The sequence below is a fragment of the Lissotriton vulgaris genome, chromosome 2_1 (genome assembly GCF_964263255.1).
Source record: "Lissotriton vulgaris chromosome 2_1, aLisVul1.2, whole genome shotgun sequence".
NCBI classification, from domain to species: domain Eukaryota; kingdom Metazoa; phylum Chordata; class Amphibia; order Caudata; family Salamandridae; genus Lissotriton; species Lissotriton vulgaris.
The window spans coordinates 1,844,792,696-1,844,814,580 of NC_141687.1; the positions used below are offsets into that span (position 1 = coordinate 1,844,792,696).

A 21,885-nucleotide genomic window follows, 5' to 3' on the forward strand; every position below is an offset into this window, starting at 1 on the left:
TCCCTCTGGGGCTCGGACTGAATCCTAGACTAAACTGCATGGTGCAACAAATTATGGCACATATTGAGCATGGAACAACTGACACTTTCTGCAGAACATAAAATAGAAACTTACCAAGAGATCTAGGCCCCCTTTATTAATCTCCTTCTATCTGAATTAATGAGCTGACCTGTCCCAAGTACCTTAAACTATTGCCCTTGATAGCCCCTCCACAGGGAGATACGGAGGAGACTGGCCGATAACACGTTGTGGTGCGGGTGGTCTGTGGTGCAGAGGGTCCATAGCCTTGGTGTCTCAAGGCAGGGAGTTATGGTGGTGACACATAAGCTCTTACAAAGAGTGGATTGTGCGAGGAGGTGGTTTCAAGTTTTGGTCAGTTTATCCTCATTTCTGTACAAATGCTCCTAGCTACTGGATTGTAGGCAACAGAGCTGTGTGATTCTCCTGTTTTCTTTATAGAAATTAATAAAAAAGAATTGATCCTTAAAAGATCATTTTAAGTCGTTCTGGCCATATTCAGAGTTAACAGTTCATTAGAATTCTGAGTGGGTTAATAGTCTTTCTAAACTTGCCAGTTCCATAGAAGACACAAACTCTTCATCCTGGGCTTCTTATTTTCTTGGGGGAGAGCACAGGAGTATAGGAGGCTACACTTTACCTACCTATATCGACGCCGCCACCGGAGCCAAGAGTTACTTGACGCACAGCTCCCTTGCTGGGAGGACGCCGCCACCGGAGCCAAGAGTCACTTGCAGCCTGAATCGCGCCGCCGCTCCGGGACTACAGTTCCCGGCAGGCACCGCGGCGGCGCGCAACTGTGACGTTGCGCCAGGAGGCGCTTATCAACAGCACACGGGCCGGCGGAGAGGGGGAGAGCACAGGAGTATAGGAGGCTACACTTTACCTACCTATATCGACGCCGCCACCGGAGCCAAGAGTCACTTGGCGCACAGCTCCCTTGCTGGGAGGATGCCGCCACCGGGGCCAAGAGTCACTTGCAGCCTGAATCGCGCCGCCGCTCCGGGACTACAGTTCCCGGCAGGCACCGCGGCGGCGCGCAACTGTGACGTTGTGCCAGGAGGCGCTTATCAACAGCACACGGGCCGGCGGAGAGGGGGAGAGCACAGGAGTATAGGAGGCTACACTTTACCTACCTATATCGACGCCGCCACCGGAGCCAAGAGTCACTTGACGCACAGCTCCCTTGCTGGGAGGACGCCGCCACCAGGGCCATGAGTCACTTGCAGCCTGAATCGCGCCACCGCTCCGGGACTACAGTTCCCGGCAGGCACCGCGGCGGCGTGCAACTGTGACGTTGCGCCAGGAGGCGCTTATCAACAGCACACTGGCCGGCGGAGAGGGGGAGAGCACAGGAGTATAGGAGGCTACACTTTACCTACCTATATCGACGCCGCCACCGGAGCCAAGAGTCACTTGACGCACAGCTCCCTTGCTGGGAGGACGCCGCCACCGGGGCCAAGAGTCACTTGCAGCCTGAATCGCGCCGCCGCTCCGGGACTACAGTTCCCGGCAGGCACCGCGGCGGCGCGCAACTGTGACGTTGCGCCAGGAGGCGCTTATCAACAGCACACGGCCCAGCTACGCGGGACGCGAGCGGGACGCCCGGAGCTAAGCCCGGGCAAAGGGCGGGCCCTCTACGGCCCTCTACGGCCCTCTACGGCCCTCTACGGCCCTCTACGGCCCTCATCGGCCAGAGGAGGCCGGGCAGGGCCAGTTACTCTGCCCAATTAACCTGTTGGGCTTTGCTCTCCAAATTCTGGGCTATCTACGTGACTTCGGACTTGGATGTTTCGCGGTAAGACGCTTTTTACATCCCCTTATTGTATGGTTACTGCTTCTACTGACTGGGGTTTCATATTCCACGGTCATATAATTAACTACATCATGGAGATGCGTGAAACTAGAAGCAGGGCAGCAGCAGGGGGGAAGAAACTAACAGGCACCCTGGATGATTTCATTGTCAGAACCCATATATTGATTGATGAAGGGATTTCACTGATGGAAAGAAGGGTTTCGCAGGACTTGGAGTATGCTAAGAGGTCTTCGATGGGCCATTTTGCAAATGTACGGAGCCCAAATAGAGGAGAGAATGATAAACTGCATTTAGAGGGGACAAGTATAGAGGTTTTGCAACCTCCCCTTGTAACACCTACTTCTATCCCCATTCCCTCAATTCTACCACCGGCCGAGGCATCCACTAGTGTATTGATACACACAGCAGTGACCCCTAAAGACAAAAATGTGGTGACCCAGGGGTTAAAGGAAGGGGCTATACCCAAAAAGAGGCCTGTTCAAACTATGCACACTAATGCAGCTGGAAAAGACCTACTATCAGATACAAGTAATGTACTTCCTGTTAATGTTAACGATACACAAGGAGATGATCCTCTACCCCCTAACATTGTGCGTCTACCCATCCCGGATGATACCATCCTGGATGACTCGATGGCCGATTTAATTTCTAATACCTCTGGGAATGGCGCGGATGAGGACAGCCTTAATGCTATCAGGGCTAGAGAGAGTACTATGCTATATCTACTGGAAACTTCAATAAAAACTCTATTAACCCCAGTGATAGAACTTTTGAAGGAGCTGGAGAAACAAATACAGGATTTGAAAAAAGACACAAAAACCAAGCTTGAGAATTTGGCTAAACAAGTACTTACTCCTAGTGTGCCCAAGCCCAAAGTTACTAAACCCGCACCAACACTGACAAAGAGTCTCCCAAATAATGCTTCTTTAAGTACAACCAACCCCGAAAAAGGAAAACTCCCTAATAACCAACCCTCAAAATGTGCTCCAAAACCTAAAACTCCGGCTCCAACTGATAATGAGGCACCAATTCTACAAACTCCTAATTTATTACAGGACAAAGACCAACTACCTAAAAGGGAGGTGCGTAGAAGTATAAATTTACCCCCAAAAGCCTCACCGTATGTTGTGATTCTTACTGGAGTGCCTGAACTGGATCCACAATCAACTGAAAACAACGGGGCACTTGTAAATAAGATCATCCACTGGCTGAATAATAATTACCCTCTCCCACCAGCCATCAGAAGTAACATTCTAATGGTTGAAAGGGTACCATGGATTGGGTATAATAAAAAAAGGGTTCAGGGCGACTGTGTGGTAATAACTTTTGAGAACCCACACACCGCCGAATATATCACAATGAGGGCCCCAAGAAACAATGGTCTCTCGATAGTGGCCAGGGCATTATCTTATTTTTACCCTGATGGGGAACATCCGGATAATCGATGGAGCTGGACTAGGGACAACAGACATCAAAGAGCCAGAAATGGTGTGGATTTTGACAGGAATCAATATAATACACAATGGGGAGGAGGAATTGAAGACGGGTGGAATGTAGTGAAATATAGGGGGAGGACCCCTCACTTTCCCACACAAAGGTATGACCCGGGTTGGTATGGTAACCAGCAATTTCCTCCGATCACTCCGTGTTATAACCGGTTTGACTGCCTGGAAATGGTGGATTGAATCCCTGAGTCAAAAGAGGTTCTTAAGGCCCCTATGCCTGTAAACCTGGGTTTGATTAATCTACCACGGCATGAGGTGACACACGAAATCCAAGCGGTGGCCGAGACAACACAAGGGGATCAGGGCGGTCAAGCTGGGGACATTGCAGAAGTGGTACCTACAGAAGAATTTTGTAAGGTGGTTTTTTAGAACGTGGCCGGTTTAAAACAAAAAATTCTTAATCCATCTTGGGATGACGTAATTTCTGGTGTAGGCATACTAGCCTTACAAGAAACATGGGCCACCGCACCGATCCATTTAAATGGTTATAAAACCTACTTTACTCCTGCGGTGGGGGTGCCCATGGTAGACCCAAGGGTGGATTGATTACGTATATATCAAACCTGCTAGTTTATGACAAGATTTTCTTCTCTCCAGGATCCAGTTACTATCAGAAAATAGTGATAGATGTAAGACAGGGTCCAAGGATCATCCTCTTAAATTTTTATAATAATTTTATAAGTAGCATGATTAAGGACGTACTTGCCACAATAACTATGGACATACAGTCTGAAATTGATAAAAAAAGGGGCGAAGTAATGATAATGTGGGGGGGTGATTTTAATTGCACATTGTGTAAAAAGGGCCATAAGGGTATGTGTGGCCTGATGTTAGAACAGGACATTAATTTGACGCACTTTGAACATACTCTACTTGGTGATTCACTAAATGAGATGCTTTTTAATTTTGACTTTGGATTTATAAATGAGTTAGCCAACCATACAACGCCATTTGTACCAACTTTCGTGGGACGGGGGGCTTTAACTATTATTGATTTTAGTTTGTGTACAAATAGCTCTGCTGGAAGATTGATAAGCTCTAGCATAATGGATTTACCTCTGAGTGACCACCTCCCACAGGTATTAACAATGGAGAACCTATTCGTTCCATCCAATAACGTAGTAATTTCTAAGCATATGGCGCAGGATGTGAAGTTAGGTTCCCAAAATGGTTATACTCTTAAATGGAGTAAAGTGGTCCCGTATGATTTTTTGTCCAAATTGATGAGTAAGTGTCTGGATAGCTTTTCGATCTGTCTGAATGAACAGGCGGAGAGTAATGAAATTTTACTTCATTTTAATATAATTGCTACTACAGTTAGGGAGGTTTTGTGGGTTACGAGAAAAAATTCCCTAAAGTCAAATAGGAAATGGTTTGACAAAACATGCACTAAAGCCTTAACAAAGCTTAGACACGCTATCCACAAAAGACCACGGGATGTAATTTTAATTAGAGAATTGAGGAGGGATTATAACACAGTACTGAAGGAGAGGAAGGACCTGATTAAAAAGGACGCTTGGGACGAATTATGCTTAGCGTCACAATCAAAAGATTCGGCCGCCTTTTGGAGGGTCATAAACACTCCTCTCCTGTACGAGAAAAAAGCACGTACGGAGATCGCCGTCACAGAAGATGAGTGGGTGACTCATTTTTCCACCCTCTATAGGGCCGTTGAATCAGTGCACGATACAGGTCATGACCCTATGCTAGATCCATCTAAAGCACTGGTTGTAACTTTACCTGAAGTTCTTGCGAGCCTGAAGGCGACTAAGGGGGGCAAGACGGCTGGACCGGATGGCATACCAGCCGACCTTTATAAGGCCAATACTGACCAATGGGGGCCATTGCTAGTCCAGCTTTTTAACGTTGCCTTGGCAAAAGGTTTAATCCCTACCTGGTTTACATCAATTATAGTCCCGATATTCAAGAAAGGCGATAGGCTGAACTGCACATGTTACAGGCCAATTTCTTTATTGGACTCCTCCGTAAAAATTCTTGGGAGAATGGTTTTATTTAAGTTGCAAAGCTGGGCAGAAGAAAATGGGGTGCTAAGTGATTTTCAATATGGGTTCCAAAGGGGTTTAGGGACCATAGAGCAAGGTTTAAATTTGTTTATCCTGCAACAGAAGTATATAAGGGTAAAAAAACAACGCCTATACCTCACTTTTGTTGACTTATCGTCAGCCTTTGACTGTGTGACACACAATAAACTGTGGGCAATTATGGCTGAATTGGGGGTAGACAATGCTATTATATGCTTCTTGAGAGACTTATACTCCGGGGCTACTGCAACTGTCCGGTATGGGAAAGAGGGAGAATGTAGCAGACACTTTGGGATTGGTCGTGGTGTACGCCAAGGGTGCGTCTTAGCACCTTTTCTATTCTTGCTATATACAAATGGTTTGGAGCGTCGCCTCGTGCAGGAGGGCTGGGACATGCCTATGGTGGGGGGAAGGCCCGTCCCTGCCCTGCTGTACGCTGATGACGCAGTCCTGATGGCACGCACCCCAAAGGCACTTCAAACTTTGGTTACATCTTTTAATAGCTTCATGCTTAGCTTGGACTTGAAAATTAATTGCTCCAAAACACTGTCTATGTATTGTGGGACAAGAACAACCAGGCATTTGAAGCCAATTTTTATAAATTCCAATCCTTTAGAGAAGACCGCTACTTTCCCTTACCTGGGCATTTTGTTTCACGAAAGTGGTTCATGGATGTCTGCAATTAATGCTAGAACCCTGCTATTCTCCAAAACTATCATGGCCTTACAATGTTTCATGAAAAAGCTAGGAAAGAAACTCATAAAGGAAATTTTAACTATCTATAATGCTACTTGTATATCTGTAGCTACTTATGGCTCAGGATTGTGGGGCTACTCGAATGTTAGTTCAATTCAAATCATGGAAAATAAGTTTCTACGCCACATTTTGTCCGTACCTGAGAGCACTGCGACCCATATATGTCATGCTGAGCTGGGCGTGGTGTTTGTGACTGATATAATTATGATTCAGCCAATTCTACTCTGGCACAGGGTTTGGACAAATGAAGAATGCGTGGTTAACCGGGCTATTTTAAAGGACATTCTTGTACTGGACAATATTAACAACTTCAAATGGATATGTTATGTCAGAAACTTTCTTAAAGAATTAAGTTGTGCCCAATATTTTGAGGACCCGTTATCAATGGCACATATATCAAGAAGAGGTTTGAAAAATCTGTGCATTGCTCACCTCAGGGTCAAAAGACAAACGGAGGAAGTACCAAAAAAGACGGTTTCTGCTCACCAAGTGATTATAAATGGAGAGAAATTACAGCCATACTTGTCATTATATATGTCCAATCATGAACGTTTCCTTTTAACCCGGTTCAGACTTAACATTCTATTTAGGCTATTATCTTTTCCTGTGATGAATTGTTGGACGAAAGTATTATGTCCTTGCCCATGTGATGATGTTTCCCCACAATCTGATATGCATATTTTATTCTTTTGTAAATTTCATCTACTTTATCGAAGAAAACTTATCATTCCCATACTCAAAGAGTTAAATGTATATAGATGCCGCTTAGCGTTTTTAGAGTGTCAGAAAATGGAAACTGTTTTTATGGTAGCATCCCTTGCTGAATTTTTTTAATCAGTTTTTAAGTGTCGTAAATCAATCCAAATCAACTAATTCTTTTCATGCTGTATATATGCATTTCTTCTGGGTGTCTTTTTATGTGTTTCTATTATTTTTTCTTTTAAATGATCATCTGACCCATGTAAATTGTACCTTTTCATGCTACTTTTATGGTTATTCTTTGTTTTTAACCGAATAAAGTACTTTTGAATCTTGAATCTTGGCTTATAATTCCCCCTCTAAATAGGCTTTCATCGAGTTATATAGCACCACACATTGCAGCCTCATTTTATTGTATACCTTTGCTGTATTTTACTTACCTTATTATTTTTATTGTATACCTTTGATGTACTTACCTTATCCCCATATACTAGCACGAGGCTTTCTGAAAGTGAATTAGTGACCCACAAAGCCTGCCTCATTTACCTCATCCAGGGGATACTTGACTGACTTTGACCAATGAAGCTGAAGCCTTGAGAACAAATCCAATTTCTCTTTCTGTTGCAGAGTTTGGAGAAACATTTCTCTGCGATGCCTGACATACAGCAGGATGTCATCAGCATGAAGAGAACAAATATTGTTATCTTGAGGGACCTTTCTAAATAGCAAACATATTCCTGATCAGCTGGGCTTGTGGCATCAGTATCAAGACAGAGACTAGTTCCCTGCTGTGTACTCAGTTATTTTATTACTTCCCAACCAAGGCTTTTCTCTGTAGGCCTAAAGCACCTTCAACCAGAAAAAAAGCTGCTTTGTTAGTAATTCTGTAAATGTCTCTTTGGCACACATATAAAGCTGCTACTTGGCCATCAGAAAATACATTTACAAAACACTACTGAGCCATATTAGAGAAGAAGATTGTTAGCAATTTGTTTGATGTCACTCTTGACACCTACCTTCTATTTTGCATTAGACTTGCAGCATGTGAATAGGTTTATGCTTGAAAAGGAAAACGTTACTTATTTATTAAGATTATTTTTGCAGCTTCCAGTCATTCTATATTTTCATGACTCTCTTCCATCCCCCGGTTAAAACAAAGAATTCCCAATTTCCTAATCAGACAATTTGCCTAATACCTTGTGCAGGAAATTGTGTCAGGGTAAATAAAATCTGAAGATGGCGGAAACTGTCTGATGCATTGTGGACTATGTGTCAGTGTCATCGTGCGTTATACTGGCGCTACCTATTTTTGGTAGTTAATAACCTTTATCCATAAAAGTAAGACACTCTTTGCAAGCCCAGCCACTAGATGATGACATTGAAATCTAGAAAAATGTACAGATGGGAAGCTCTTTTTTTTATAAATAAATAACTGATTCCATCAGTTCCACCAAAGATGCAGGATGCAGTTTGGGAGATGGGTAGCTTTATACTCTTTAATAGACAGAGGTATTTTATTTTTAAAAAAAACTGAAATGTTATAAGAGAATCCCCAAGTTAGATGTCAAGGAAAATGTATATTCTTCACCCACATCACCTATTAAACATGTAAGATTATTGAATGAAATAACCAAATATGTAATGTCTTTTATTTGGAATACGATTTCTTTTTAATTTGATCTACAACACAACTCCATCAGATGTGGAACATCGTGCCCCTTCGACAACAGTTGAGCTAGAACAAATATGTAGTTTAATGCAGAACTACCTGGAAATGTGTACCAAATGTCCAGCAGTTTAATACCACTTAGAGCAAACTTTACAGACATTGCCATTATTTGATTGTAACCTTAGTAAGGGCTTTTTTTTTTAAACTATTTCAAAAACGTACTCAATACACAGAGGAGTTGGCCTAACGGCTAGGGCGTCGACCTCAAATCTGGGGAACTGGGTTTGAGTCTCGGCAATGACGCTGAACATCCCGTGATTCTGGGCAAATCACTTAATCTCCCATGCCTAACAGAAACAAATGTGTGTCCGCATGTAATGAAACTGGTGCTATGTAAAGTACTTTGGTACTCGATTCGGGTCAAGTTCGTGCTATATAAAACTCTGTTTAAAAAAAAAAATCAAACATTAGGTACTAACTTATAAAGTAAGCATGTACTCTCCTGCTGCAAACAAATAGACCTTCTTGTGTATAGCAATAGAAACAAAAAACATTTTGCAAAATGTTCCCAAATATCTAAGTAGGAAAAATAGATAAATCTCAAATCATAGATACGGCTCATTGAAGGACCCAGCTGGCATTTAATGATATGTAGAAACATCTATGGTCCCCCTTTAATGAGCTGACTGTATGATTTGCAACTGTTTTATCTCTTTTTTCCTCTTATAGAATAGCATCATTATTTTATGTTGTTAGCCATGAATGGCGCCCCTTCAACTGTTTATACTTTCAATTTCAGGTCCATGGGCTAACCAATGGGCAAAACACAGTGGTGATAATGATTTGTTGCATCGTACCCTATTACATCCGCAACACAGTGGACACCTATCTGATTACTGATTTTCAAAGCAGTCTTGTAATACGACTTTCACATACAGGAAGGGAATTTCAGATCCTAAACTCTTAGTTTGAGGGAGAGAGCCCCACTGAAACATGAACGTGCTAGTTTTATGTAGGCGATGGAAGGAGACCTTAGACATTTGACCAATGCATGGAGGGTTGTGTATGGGTTTAGGTTTGACCCTTCCAGCAAAATGCCGACCAAAGAGTAGGCCTTGTTGAGACTCACCTCAGTCTGTGGGCTAGTAAAGAAGGCTGGGAAACCTTTCAGATCTCTGTATGCTCCTTGCTAAATATTGATTGGTGTTCTTGCTTTAATCCCTTGCCAGTAGGTGATTTTAAGTGCAGGTGTTATATCATCAAAGATCGAATATTAGCCTGGCCGCATGTTTCTGAACTTGGTAATGTTAGAAGAGTGCCTCCTCTAGAATTCCATGTGTAATTCATTACGGCACTCCAATCAAGACATCAGAACTGCAAAGATTAGGGCAATTTTACAAGACAGCTGAAGTAACAGGATGACCATCCAGGGAAAGCAAATAAGGCAAAGTACATGTTTCGTAGCGATAATGGTGTGCCCAGTCTTGGTGTAGTCTGCAGAAGTTTTTTTGAAATTTTGTGCAGGTCTCACCCCCCTCAACACCACCACCAATAACACACTTCACCTCAGCCTCCCTTTGTGTTCTTCTAATTCTGAGAGTACAAACTTGCAATGTTCAGTTAAAATGATGGTAGACAGCACAGATCAGCATGTTCTGCAGGATAACTAACTACGATGAGCTGGCTAACTTCTTCCTAGGAAAAAACAAAATCCAACGAACTCAACATCCAATCTAAGAAGGCCCTCCCTAAAACTATGGCCCTTGTTGATAAATCTCACTCTCAGATCAAGGTCCATTTTATTACTCCGACGGAAATCCCAAAAAACAATGCCTCTTTGCACACCTTTTCACACATCCCTGAACAAGAAATCTATAACACTCTTCTAACGATTAACCCCTCAAATCACTTCTCGGACCCCTTACCTCCTTCTTTATTCAAAATTATAAAAACCTTTTTTCTTCCCTATGGTCAAAGATCATAAACGCCTCCCTGAGACAAAGGTCCATACTGGACTGTTTTAAAATGGAACAGGTCACACCTACACTAAAGACGTCCGACTCCCTCCCCACTGATCTCAAGACGGGTAAGCCCGTCTGCGCCTGGACCGCGCCCAGTGCCAGGACCCCTAGCTCACGCAGACACCAGCCCACCCGCCGGACCTACGATGCAACTGAACTCTACGCACTCAATGCCGGTAGAATCCCGAGCTGCTATCGAGCCACCCCGAGACGCACCCACAGACCCTTCTGTTGCCACTCCTGCAAGTTCACCTGCATTCGGACCTGCACCACACCAGCACCGACCAAGCCGAACTCCAGCAGCAACCACCTCAAGTGCATCCTGCTCACCACCCGCTACGTCCACAGACACGCCGTCGAGCTCTGGAACCTGCTCGACACCACAGCCCCAGACGTCGCCTTCCTCACGGAAACCTGGATGAATGCCTCCTCAGCACCCGACAGCGCCATGGCCATCCCGGATGGCTACAAGATCATCCGGAGGGACCTCGTCAACCAAACAGGAGGAGGCATCGCCATCATCCACAGGAACACCATACGCATCACGACCAACACCGACGACACCCTCGCACCCGCCGAACACCTGCACTTCCTGATCCGCATCAACCCCAAGACCACCCTCAGAGGCACCCTCATCTACAGACCCCCGGGACCCCGCATCCAATTCAGCGAAGACATTGCCGACTTCATCAGCCCGCACGCCCTCCCCTCCGCTGACTACATCCTCCTCGGGGACCTCAACTTCCACCTGGAGAACAACAACGACCGCAACACCACCACCCTGCTGGACAACCTCGCCAACCTCGGTCTCAAGCAGCTGGTGACCACCCCCACCCACTACGCCGGACACACACTCGACCCCGTCTTCTCATCTAGCAAGGACGTCGCCTTCAGCCACGCCACCGGACTCCACTGGACGGACCACAGCTGCGTCCACTTCAGCTTCAGAAGGACCATGATCCACCACCACCAGCAACAGGTTGCACGCAGAAGCTGGAACAAGATCACAGCCAGCCAGCTCGCGACTTCCCTGAACATGAACCCTCCCACCAGCGCAACGAACCCAAGCCAGGCGGCCACCAACCTCACGAAATGGATCAGCAACTGCACAGACGACCTCGCCCCCCATCAACACCTCCTTCGATACCGCCACCTTCCCAGAGAGCTGGAAGCACGCCGAACTCAGCGCTCTACTAAAGAAGCCATCAGCCGACCCCACCGACCTCAAGAACTACCGCCCCACCTGTCTGCTCCTGTTTCCTGCAAAAGTCATCGAGAAGACCGTCAACAAGCAGCTGGTCGCCTTCCTCGAGACGAACGGATCCCTCGACCTCTCGCAGTCTGGCTTCCGGGCCAACCACAGCACCGAGACCGCCCTGATCGCAGCTACCGATGACATCCGAGCCCTACTCGACAACGGAGAAACAGCGGCCCTCATCCTCCTACACCTCTCCGCGGCCTTCGACACGGTCTGCCATCGAACCCTAGTCCAGCGCCTCAGCAACGTCGGAATCCAGGAGAAGGCACTGGAATGGATCACCTCGTTCCTCGGCGGAAGGACACAGAGAGTCTGCCTCCCCCCGTTCAGATCAGAAGCCACCGAAGTCATCTGCGGTGTTCCTCAAGGCTCCTTGCTCAGCCCGCCCCCTCGCAACCATCGCACGCCAACACAACCTCAACATCTTCTCCTACGCCGACGACACCCACCTGATCCTCTCCCTCACCAACGACCCCGCCACCGCCAGAGCCAACCTACACGAAGGGATGACAGACGTAGCCAAGTGGATGATTAGCAGCCGCCTGAAACTGAACTCGGACAAGACGGAAGTCCTCATCCTGGGATCTTCACCCTCCGCCTGGGATGACTCCTGGTGGCCCCCCGCCCTGGGCAGCGCACCCAAACCAACAGACCACGCACGCAACCTGGGCTTCATCCTGGACTCCTCTCTCTCCATGACCAGACAAGTCAACGCCGTCTCCTTGTCATGCTTCAACATCCTGCACATGCTACGCAAGATCTTCCGGTGGATCCCCACCGAGACTAGGAAGACGGTCACCCAGGCCCTCGTCACCAGCCGTCTGGACTACGGCAACTCTCTCTACGCCGGAACCACCGCCAAACTCCAGAAGAGACTCCAGCGGATCATGAACGCCTCAGCACGACTCATCCTGGACATCCCCCGTCGCAGCCACATCTCCGGACACCTGAGAGATCTGCACTGGCTCCCGGTCAACAAGAGAATCACCTTCCGTCTCCTCACCCACGCACACAAGGCCCTACACAACCAAGGCCCAGGATACCTCAACAGCCGCCTCAACTTCTACGCTCCCACACGCCAACTTCGATCGACCGACCACGCCCTCGCCGCCGTCCCCCGGATCCAAAGAGCCACCACAGGAGGAAGGTCCTTCTCCTACCTGGCCGCCAAGACTTGGAACTCCCTCCCGACCCACCTCCGCCTGACCCAGGACCACCTCGCCTTCAGGAAGCAGCTCAAGACCTGGCTGTTAGAGCAGTAGCGGACCCCCCCTCCCGTAGCGCCTTGAGACCCTCCGGGTGAGTAGTGCGCTATATAAATGCTGTGATTGATTGATTGATTGATTGATTGATTGATTGATTGATTGATTGATTGATTGATTGAAGAACTCCACCCTATATCCAACATCCCCACTCTGGCGAAATTGCTGGAAAAATTTGTTTAAATACAACTATACAACCACATTGAGATCTATAACCTCCTAGACAAACACCAATCCGGCTTCCGGCATGGTCAGAGCACTGACTCAGCACTCACCCACGTAATGGACGACACCCTAAAAATGCTTGACCACAACGAATCATGCCTGTTGATACCTCTTTACTTCTCCTCCACTTTTAATATGGTTAAGCATGACAACCTAATGTCCTTACTGGAACGAAGGATGGGCCTAACTGGCTCAGTGCTACAATGGTTCACCTCCTTCCTAAATAACAGAACACAAAGAATTAAGATGAAGCATTCACTCTCTCAACCCTCCATGGTTGCCACAGGGGTTCCACAGGGCTCAGCACTCTCACCCATCTTTTTCAATTTACTCATGGAACCCCTGGCAAATGCACTGAACTCTGTGAACATTCTATATCACCTATATGCGGTCAACACTCAACTGTATATGAAAATCTCCCAACCAGAAGACTTCATCTCCCTACAGAATACTCAAAGTTGGTTCACTGACAACCACCTCATGCTTAACATCAAAAAAACTGAATTCTCCACTCCCAGTCACACACCGAAGATAGACTTATAGTTGAAGCATCTTACTTCCTTTGACTGTGCTCCCCACATCATTGACTCCGCGAAATCCTTGGGAGTCACCATAGACAAACATTTGAACATGCCTATGCAAATCATCATCATCATTATCACTTTATTCGATTAATTAAAATCATAAAAGTACACAAATAAATCACATTCAATATATACAATATAAAACAGTAAAATAATCATAGAGAATCCATATGGTGGTTGCAAATGTATTTCATGTATGTACAGATGCAAAGGGCTACAATAAAATTCATGGTTCACTTATACTCCGGCCTCTTAGTTTCTTACATCTTATGGCTGCAACAAGATAACTAGCAATATTAAAAATGTTCCAATTATTGTTTAGCAATTGCAAATACATTAAGGCAGGTTTAACCTTATGGAACCCCATACCTCTTAGAAGTAGGATAATAAACCTTTTCCTGATGGTAGAATAATGTTTGCAAAAGAACATAAAATGCATGGAATCTTGGATTGAACAATTATCACAATCACAAAATGCTGCCTTTTCAGGTACAGACCATCCCTGATATGTTCCCAATAAAAGGTTAATCTGGTTGAACCGAAATTTAGTTAGCAGCCAGCGATGGTAAGGCTTTGTTACCACTTTTAAATAAGGTTCGATAGAAGGAGGGGTGACTAATAGGAAGTGGGATCTCACCGTGGGCTTTAGCAGTTCCTCCGACTCCCGCTCCTGGAGCCTTAGGGACAAGAAATGCTTTTTGACCCATAATATGTCACCTTTAACAATGTTTTCAGGGAAGTCATAAATTTCTGGGCACCCTAGTTTCAGAAACATTCCTTTGACATATGAGAGCCACTGTATTTCATCTCCCCGATCTAAACTAATACAGTCTTTTAAAATACGATGATTTAACTTTAGCTCTGGGTTAAGCCAAGTTTTCATCCAACAAATAAGGGGGGCCATACTAATCAAATCACCAACGAACCCCATCCCCAACTCCTGATAAACAGCAAATGTTGGAGTAGACTGGGGGACAGATAAAAGACACCGAAACAATTTGTTTTCGGCCCTTTGCACATCGTCCATCGGGATATATCCCCATATCGCGGCACCATAAAGTGTCAATGCAAGACATTTAGCTTTATAAATCGCCAGGATTGCCTCAAACGGCCTTCCCCCGAGGCGTTGTATCAAATTTAACAAGGCTTATCCTGCTCGCACCAGAGCATTCTTTTTTGCTAACCTCTGGGGCATCCATGTGCAACAATTGTCAAACAGGACCCCCAGATATGTGAAAGCTCTAACTCCTTGGACCTCAACCCCTCTACAGTAGAATGTTTTTGCTTTACTCCTTCGGGGGCCCATGGCCATAACATGAGACTTAGCAGAATTAACCACCAAGTCCAGCGAGGCCATGAATTCCCCGAAGGAGTTCAGCAGTCTCTGTAGTCATATCGGGGTGCGTGCTATTAGGACGGCATCATCCGCGTATAGGAGAACTGGGATGGAACTTCCTCCTACACGCGGGACGTCGAGGGTAGCAATTTCCAGGGTTTTATCTAGTGCATTAATATATAATGTAAAAAGAAGAGGGGACAGGGTGCACCCTTGGCTAACCCCTCTCCCTGATTTAAACTGCCTAGTGCAAATACCATCTTCGGTCATCCTAACAGTTGTGTATAAATCCCGATGAAGATCTGCCATAAAATAAACCAAACTGGGGTCAATCCCCAGGTCCAATAAAATTGTCCACAGTTTCGACCTATTGACTAGATCAAAAGCTGTGGACAGGTCCATAATACCCAGATAGACAGCCCCCCTACCGGCTACTGTGTATTTATTACTTTAATAAGTACAGGTTGAGACAGTGATCCACAGTGCTTCTGCCCGGCCTAAAACCATATTTTTGTGTAACCCACTCAGACACTTTAGACAAAATAACTTTTCCTAGAATTTTAACAAAGGAATCTATAAGGGAAATGGGCCTGTAACATCTCTGTCCTTTTTTAAAAATAGGGATAATGGTGGAAAGGTCCCATGAGGCAGGGAAACCATGAGTAACACTTGAGTTAAAAACATTCGTTAAAATTGCAGCCCAAAGTTTAACATTTCCCTTACATAAATCTGCATGGACACCGTCTGGGCCAGGGGCCTTCTTTGCAGCGGAGTTAATTATTGCTTTATCCACATCCTCCTCTATAAACAAGAAGTTAGATATGGGTGGGATACCAGCAGGTGGAATGAAGGAACCAAATATTTCATTACTTGCGTAAATTAGTTTAAAATGTCTCACCCACTTTTCCTCCGAGATATGCGTTTCAAGCTTTTCATTATCCTCACCTGTTAACAGCGGACTGTTAACGGTGGCCCAGAACTTAGAGCTATTCTTTAAGACTGCATCAGACATGAGACTGTCCCAGGCCTCTGATTTAATTTCATTTTTGCGTGTTTGTATACATGATTTGTATTCCTTTCTACACTTAGCTACCAGGATTCTATCTCTGGGTAAAGCCTTCACTGATTCCATTAAAATACGATGAGCCCTGGAACATTTGGTGTTGAACCATCTTTTCGGTTTTTTTTCCTTATAGGTCTAGCAGGGGCAGTTAGATCAATATCAATTTGCTTACAAATTGCTTCAAAAGCTACGATGCTCTCCCCTGCCGGGGTGGCACCATTCACACATTTCCCAAACTCAACGCTCTTTTTTTCACAGAGGGTGTCTAAGAACTGGTCTGGTACTATTTTCGCCCATTTCAACATTCGCCCTTGGTCTCTAGTAGTCACACTTATTTGGGGTCTGGTGGTATTTAGTTTAACAGAACGGGAGAATCCTGCGTTCAGCACCAGATTGACCTGGTTTTGGTCACTAAATGAAGAGCTAACTGCGTTGTAAAAAATTACATGACCCATCAGGGCAGGAGTTAAAAATATATAGTCAATAATCGACTCGCTTTCCCTGGATTTGAAGGTTGCTACCCTCTCGCGTCTATCAAGGAAAGAAGGCTCGTAGAGATCGACACATGATAAAAGATCCCCAAGAGCCACTCCCCTCTGAGTATGTTCAAAATGTGGGGGTGACGCAAAGGAAGGGCTATATCCTTCATTAAGTTGACAATTAAAATTACAAAGGTGAATATTAAAATCTCCCAAAAGGATGATATCGATTAAAGTGGTTTGGTGAGCTTTATAGCTTACAATAAATTGTTCTAAAAAACACAAGTGTTTGTTACGATAGCCACTCTCCCCTGAGTTATAGAAATGTATTAGAAGGGTTTTCCCGTCAGTCTCAAAGGAGATCTCAACTATTACACAGTTGGGGGAAACAGAATCTAAAGTCTTGATTACCCCTTTCAAATTAACTGATAGGAGTAGCAACAGTCCTCCCCTAGCTCTCCCTGAAGCAGATGGACGTGCTGGTTGGAAATAAGATGTAAAGCCATCTACCCAAAAATTATTTTGCAGGTCCCATGTCTCTTGGAATGCTATCACATCATTGGCTTTAATGAAACTAAGCCAGGATAGGTCCTCCCTTTTTGACCTTAACCCAGCGATATTCCAACTTAGTAACCTAAAATTAGAATCAACCGTTGAAATAGGGTCAGGTTCATGTAGTTGTTGTAGTGTGGTTATGACAGGTGACCCTAGTCAATCAATCTCATTCAGGCATGATAGTGGAGAGAACCAGTTTACTAAAGTAAGACTATCCTCGATCCTTATGTCCTGGGTGTTATAAGGATTGAATAAAGTGGTAACTTCTGACTTTTTCCCCGTTATTAAAGAGGCCCTATTAAAAGCGCTACAAGGGTGCCATCCTTGTCCTGCTTTAGAAAACTGTGGGAAAGGTGTCATTTTTTTGGATCGAAATCCTGGGATGGGGTAGAAGAATCCCAGGGGGACTGCCCTGATGTTACCATCTTCATTCATCATGTCCGACCCATCCCATAACATCCGTGGTACAATGAGAGGGCTGTTAAAATTGACAATAACACAGTCCCCTTTTATTCCTTTTGTCGTTCTCCCGAGCCACCCCACACGCCTTACCATGATAATATTCTGTGAGATATTACTGAAACCTGAGCAATTAAAGTCACACCAATTCTTTGTAATGGTCGTAAGGGCCTCGGGGGGTTTCCTTCTCTCCCATTTTTAGCGGTGGTACCACGACTAGTACAATCACCAACGGAGCAGCTTCAGGTGGAAGATTGTTGTTTGGTTGAGGTAAAGTTTCACCTCCAGACTGATCTCCAATTTCTGGGCCCCTTTGCCTGTTAGGGGCCAGGATATTTGGGGTCTCAGGATGACTTAGTGAGCTGGGATGTGATTCTCTACCCTCGTTAGTATTTTGCTGGCCCCTATCTGTATCAATGTTAAGAAGTGGCGGTTTAACCAAAAGGGGGACTTCTAGCAATGGCCTATGATCTGGTACTATATTTCCTTTTGTACATACCACTGAGGGTTTAGCTAATTGGTTAGGCAGCGGTACTTGTCTAACAGTACACTTGTGTTGACTTAAAAACTTGTTAATACGCTCACACTTCCCTAACAAATCAGAAACACACGAGTTCATGGTGTCAATAATGTCCTTAGCAATGTTGGATTGCGCCTGCTCCAGTCAGGTAGAAAATAATTCTTCTATCATGTCCCGAAGATTATGCTCTGTTATATTGGATGACTTTAGCTCAACATTAGATGCAGTTTTTTTGTGTCCTTGTCCTGCTTCTGGGTGTTCTTAGACAATTTCTTTGATGCAGAGCTAGGTTTGTTGGATAAACCTTTATCATTCAGGGGCAAGCTTAGGGGTGCTTGTAGGTTGGGGTACGTTATCCTCTTGACCAGCACAACTATCAGGCTATGGTACTTTAGGGCGATTAATAATTACATTAGGTTCCAAGGGAATGTAAGTTTTCTGGGCAACAATATCCTGAACAGGGCCACACTCGGTGCTTGGTGCCAGGCCCAATTCTCTCTGGGCAGATTTAATTTCTGAGGATAAAACCCCCACTGCTGATGAGGAGATAATGGATGCCGACTTCCTTGGGACTTTCGCCCCGCCCTCATGCTCCAGTCATCCCTCTTCCATTCTGATGCTTTTGAATTCTCTCTGCTTGTGCAAACAGAGAGAAAGTCATTCCTAAAATTGCCTAAATCTTCAAGGAATTATCAAAATCTGGTGTTCTTAAAAACCCAATATATTTTAACAGAAATATCTGTAGTGATGATCTGGGCTGATCCTACTAAAATGTTATGGGCCACGTTTAGAGTATGGAGTCATGGGCCATCCGCTATAAACCGTCATATGTCCAGCCCGACTGCACTTTCGATTCTCTCACCTCATTTAGAGATTGGTAAAACCATGGCAGAAAGCCTGGGAAACCCTTTGGTTGTCTGCCCATCTGCAGAAGAGCCAATATTTATAGTGGGCCTCCAAAGCTAATGTGTCTTTTCTGGGCCCAACATGCAATGCAGAAGTATCTGTCACACAAGAAGAAAACTCCCTGCACTTCGGGACATTTAATTTTTGTTTTGTAGAAACAAACCCCCAGAATGCCAAGTCATGGTGGGCTTCCCTTTATTGCAATTTCACCAAAAGTACTTCTGCTGTGTCCGCGAGAGCACATGCAGTGAAATGTACTACCCAATTTGAAGGGAGTGCTGCCAGGGGGCTCTGGGAGTAGGCCTCCTGCCCAGCTACTGGAAAGAGTGTCCACTGCTGTCTAGCAACATGTTGCCATCTTTAAATACAAGAAAGGGGGTTCATGTTATCTAAAGCCAGCGATGATGTCACCGGGCTTCACAATGTAAGACCATATGAATATGGTAGTTGAGGGAGAGTGACCCCATGGAGGATAGTTGCAACCAGGAACCCTTTGTGCACACTAAGTTTGCCTGTGTGTCCGAAAGGTATGACAGTGAGCTCAGCACGTATTCAGACTCACACAAGGCCCGCACTGCCCGATATTTACACCGGGCGTTTCCCTGGTGGGCAGGAGCGTTTGGAGGCCGGTTTTTAGGCCAAAGGCTGGCCTGCTGCTGGCGCCTCTGGCCTCTGACTTTCACCAGCTTTCCCAGATTATTACACTATAGGAGGCACAGGCGGGCTTCAGACGCGAGCGAGAGGAAAGCGAAGAGGAGAGAGATAGATAGAGAGAGAGAGAGAGAGAGAGAGAGACACGAAGCGAAGCGAAGCACAGCACTGCAACATGGCTGCTCTGAGAGTCTAGTTTGCCAACTGGTATTGTCACCATCCTGTTTGCTACTCAGAGCGGCCACCGAAGATTTCACAATGTTCTCCCTCTTCCTCTAGGTCTCCTGAGCTTGCTGGAACGAGGACTGATTCCTCCCTCTGCACAGATCACCCTGGTGCCCAATCCTGTGTCACCACGTACTGTACCACTGCACGACTATCAGAAAATGCAGAAGACTGCATGCTCAGCAGCAGGTAATGGGACTGGACACTTGGTGTCCATACTGTAGATGAAAGTTATCAGCATGGATTGAGGAATAAAGAGGGGAACTATCTCACCCTGGTTTATGCTCCTCAAGGGGTTACACGTGCAATGGGGTGAATTGATGTATTCTCAAAGTGTTTCTGTGTAAGGGTCCCTGTGGCGCAACCGGGGTTCTATGTGATGGCAGATGACCTTTCATTGAGTATCTCTTTATAGAGCCATGGTATTTTGTACCAAAGAGTGTTGATTGGTCATTAGGAGGGTTTCCTACTTGAAGGCAGCTTTCAGATGATTAGGAATTGGAAATTATGACTTTATAGATAAAGGTCTTATGAAATGCTTGACCACTGTACATCATACCTTGGGTGCCAGTAAGGGGACAGGAGGCACGTGTGGGTTTTGGGAGGGTGAGGTTTGTACCCTAAAAATACAAAAAAAATATTCTTTTTTCTTTTATGAACACAGGAGCAGTGAGACCAGGCGTCCAGAATGAAGTACACAGTGCATTAGAGATGAGAAGCACTGTTGATACGAGGCTTCTGAGTGGTCACACCATGGTACAAGGCAACGTTGCACCGCCCCCCTCCACAGCCACTGTAGCAACTATAAAATCAAGCAAGCACCCTTCCAGGGCTTCAGACAGGGAGATGTCCATGTGCACCATCCCTGAGATGCAGGTAAAGGCGCTTGATCATTAACTAAGAACAAACACATGCATTTCCTCGGGTACAAATTACAGGTATAGTTTACTCACTGTTGACAAAGAACAATTACTATGTATGCAGCTCTCTAACAAAGCACATGCACTGCTCATTAGTAGAGTGACAGTGGGCGGGTATCACATGTGATACAAGAACGGAAACAAGTCGCCGCTCCATCCAAATGGAGCAGTGACAGGACTCTAACTCATAAGCTCATCTGACTTTTCCTCTTTTACCTTTCTCTTTCTCACTGCTTCTTCTCCCCGTATTCCAGCTCCTTACCCAAGATGAAACTAGCTGCAGCACTGGTTTAGAACCTGATATGCATGGAATGAGGGTGGTCATTGCTGGATTGCTGAGAGATCGCAATCTCAATTGCACAAAGTATTTTGCCACTAAAAGTTAATCCAGTGTCAGAAGGTGACGTGTCATTGGATGGCCTGTGCTCATAATGGTAGTCCTCTCTTTATATTTATTGTTCGCTGCACGAATAAGGGCTTTCATTCTTTTACTATACTAATACACGAGGGACAACTTATTCTGACACTGAGATGGATGTAGCATTATTGGATGTCCTATATGAAGGAGTTCCACAAAAGAAATTAAACTCCCTTTCTCCTTTCTCGAGCAAGGAGTGTAAAAGGTACTTCCACAAGTCAAAGACAATGCGCTTGAGGGGGCAGCGGGCTATATATATATATATATATATATATATATATATATATATATATATATATATATATATATATATATATATATATATATATATATATATATATGTGAAAACACTTGCACTGTTAGTGCTTTCAAATGCCTGCTTTGGAAAAGGTCAATTTTAGTTAGTCAATGAATATTGTTCCCTCTGGATTTTAAAAGTGTGCCTTGTAACTTTCCAATGAACAAAGCTCTGTAGCTCAGTGTATCTTTAGACCACTC

The 21,885-nt window shown here is 45.0% G+C and overlaps 1 protein-coding gene across 1 annotated transcript in view; it reads left to right on the plus strand.

Annotated features, from left to right (window-relative positions):
• The window catches only part of IQCH (IQ motif containing H), a 1,013,078-nt gene that overhangs the window by 439,435 nt on the left and 551,758 nt on the right, over window positions 1-21,885 (plus strand). Inside the window, exons 7-8 of the mRNA XM_086958009.1 lie at window positions 20,104-20,238; window positions 20,714-20,925. Of these exons, the coding sequence (XP_086814135.1) occupies window positions 20,104-20,238; window positions 20,714-20,925 (347 nt within the window). The remainder of the gene's footprint in view (window positions 1-20,103; window positions 20,239-20,713; window positions 20,926-21,885) is intronic.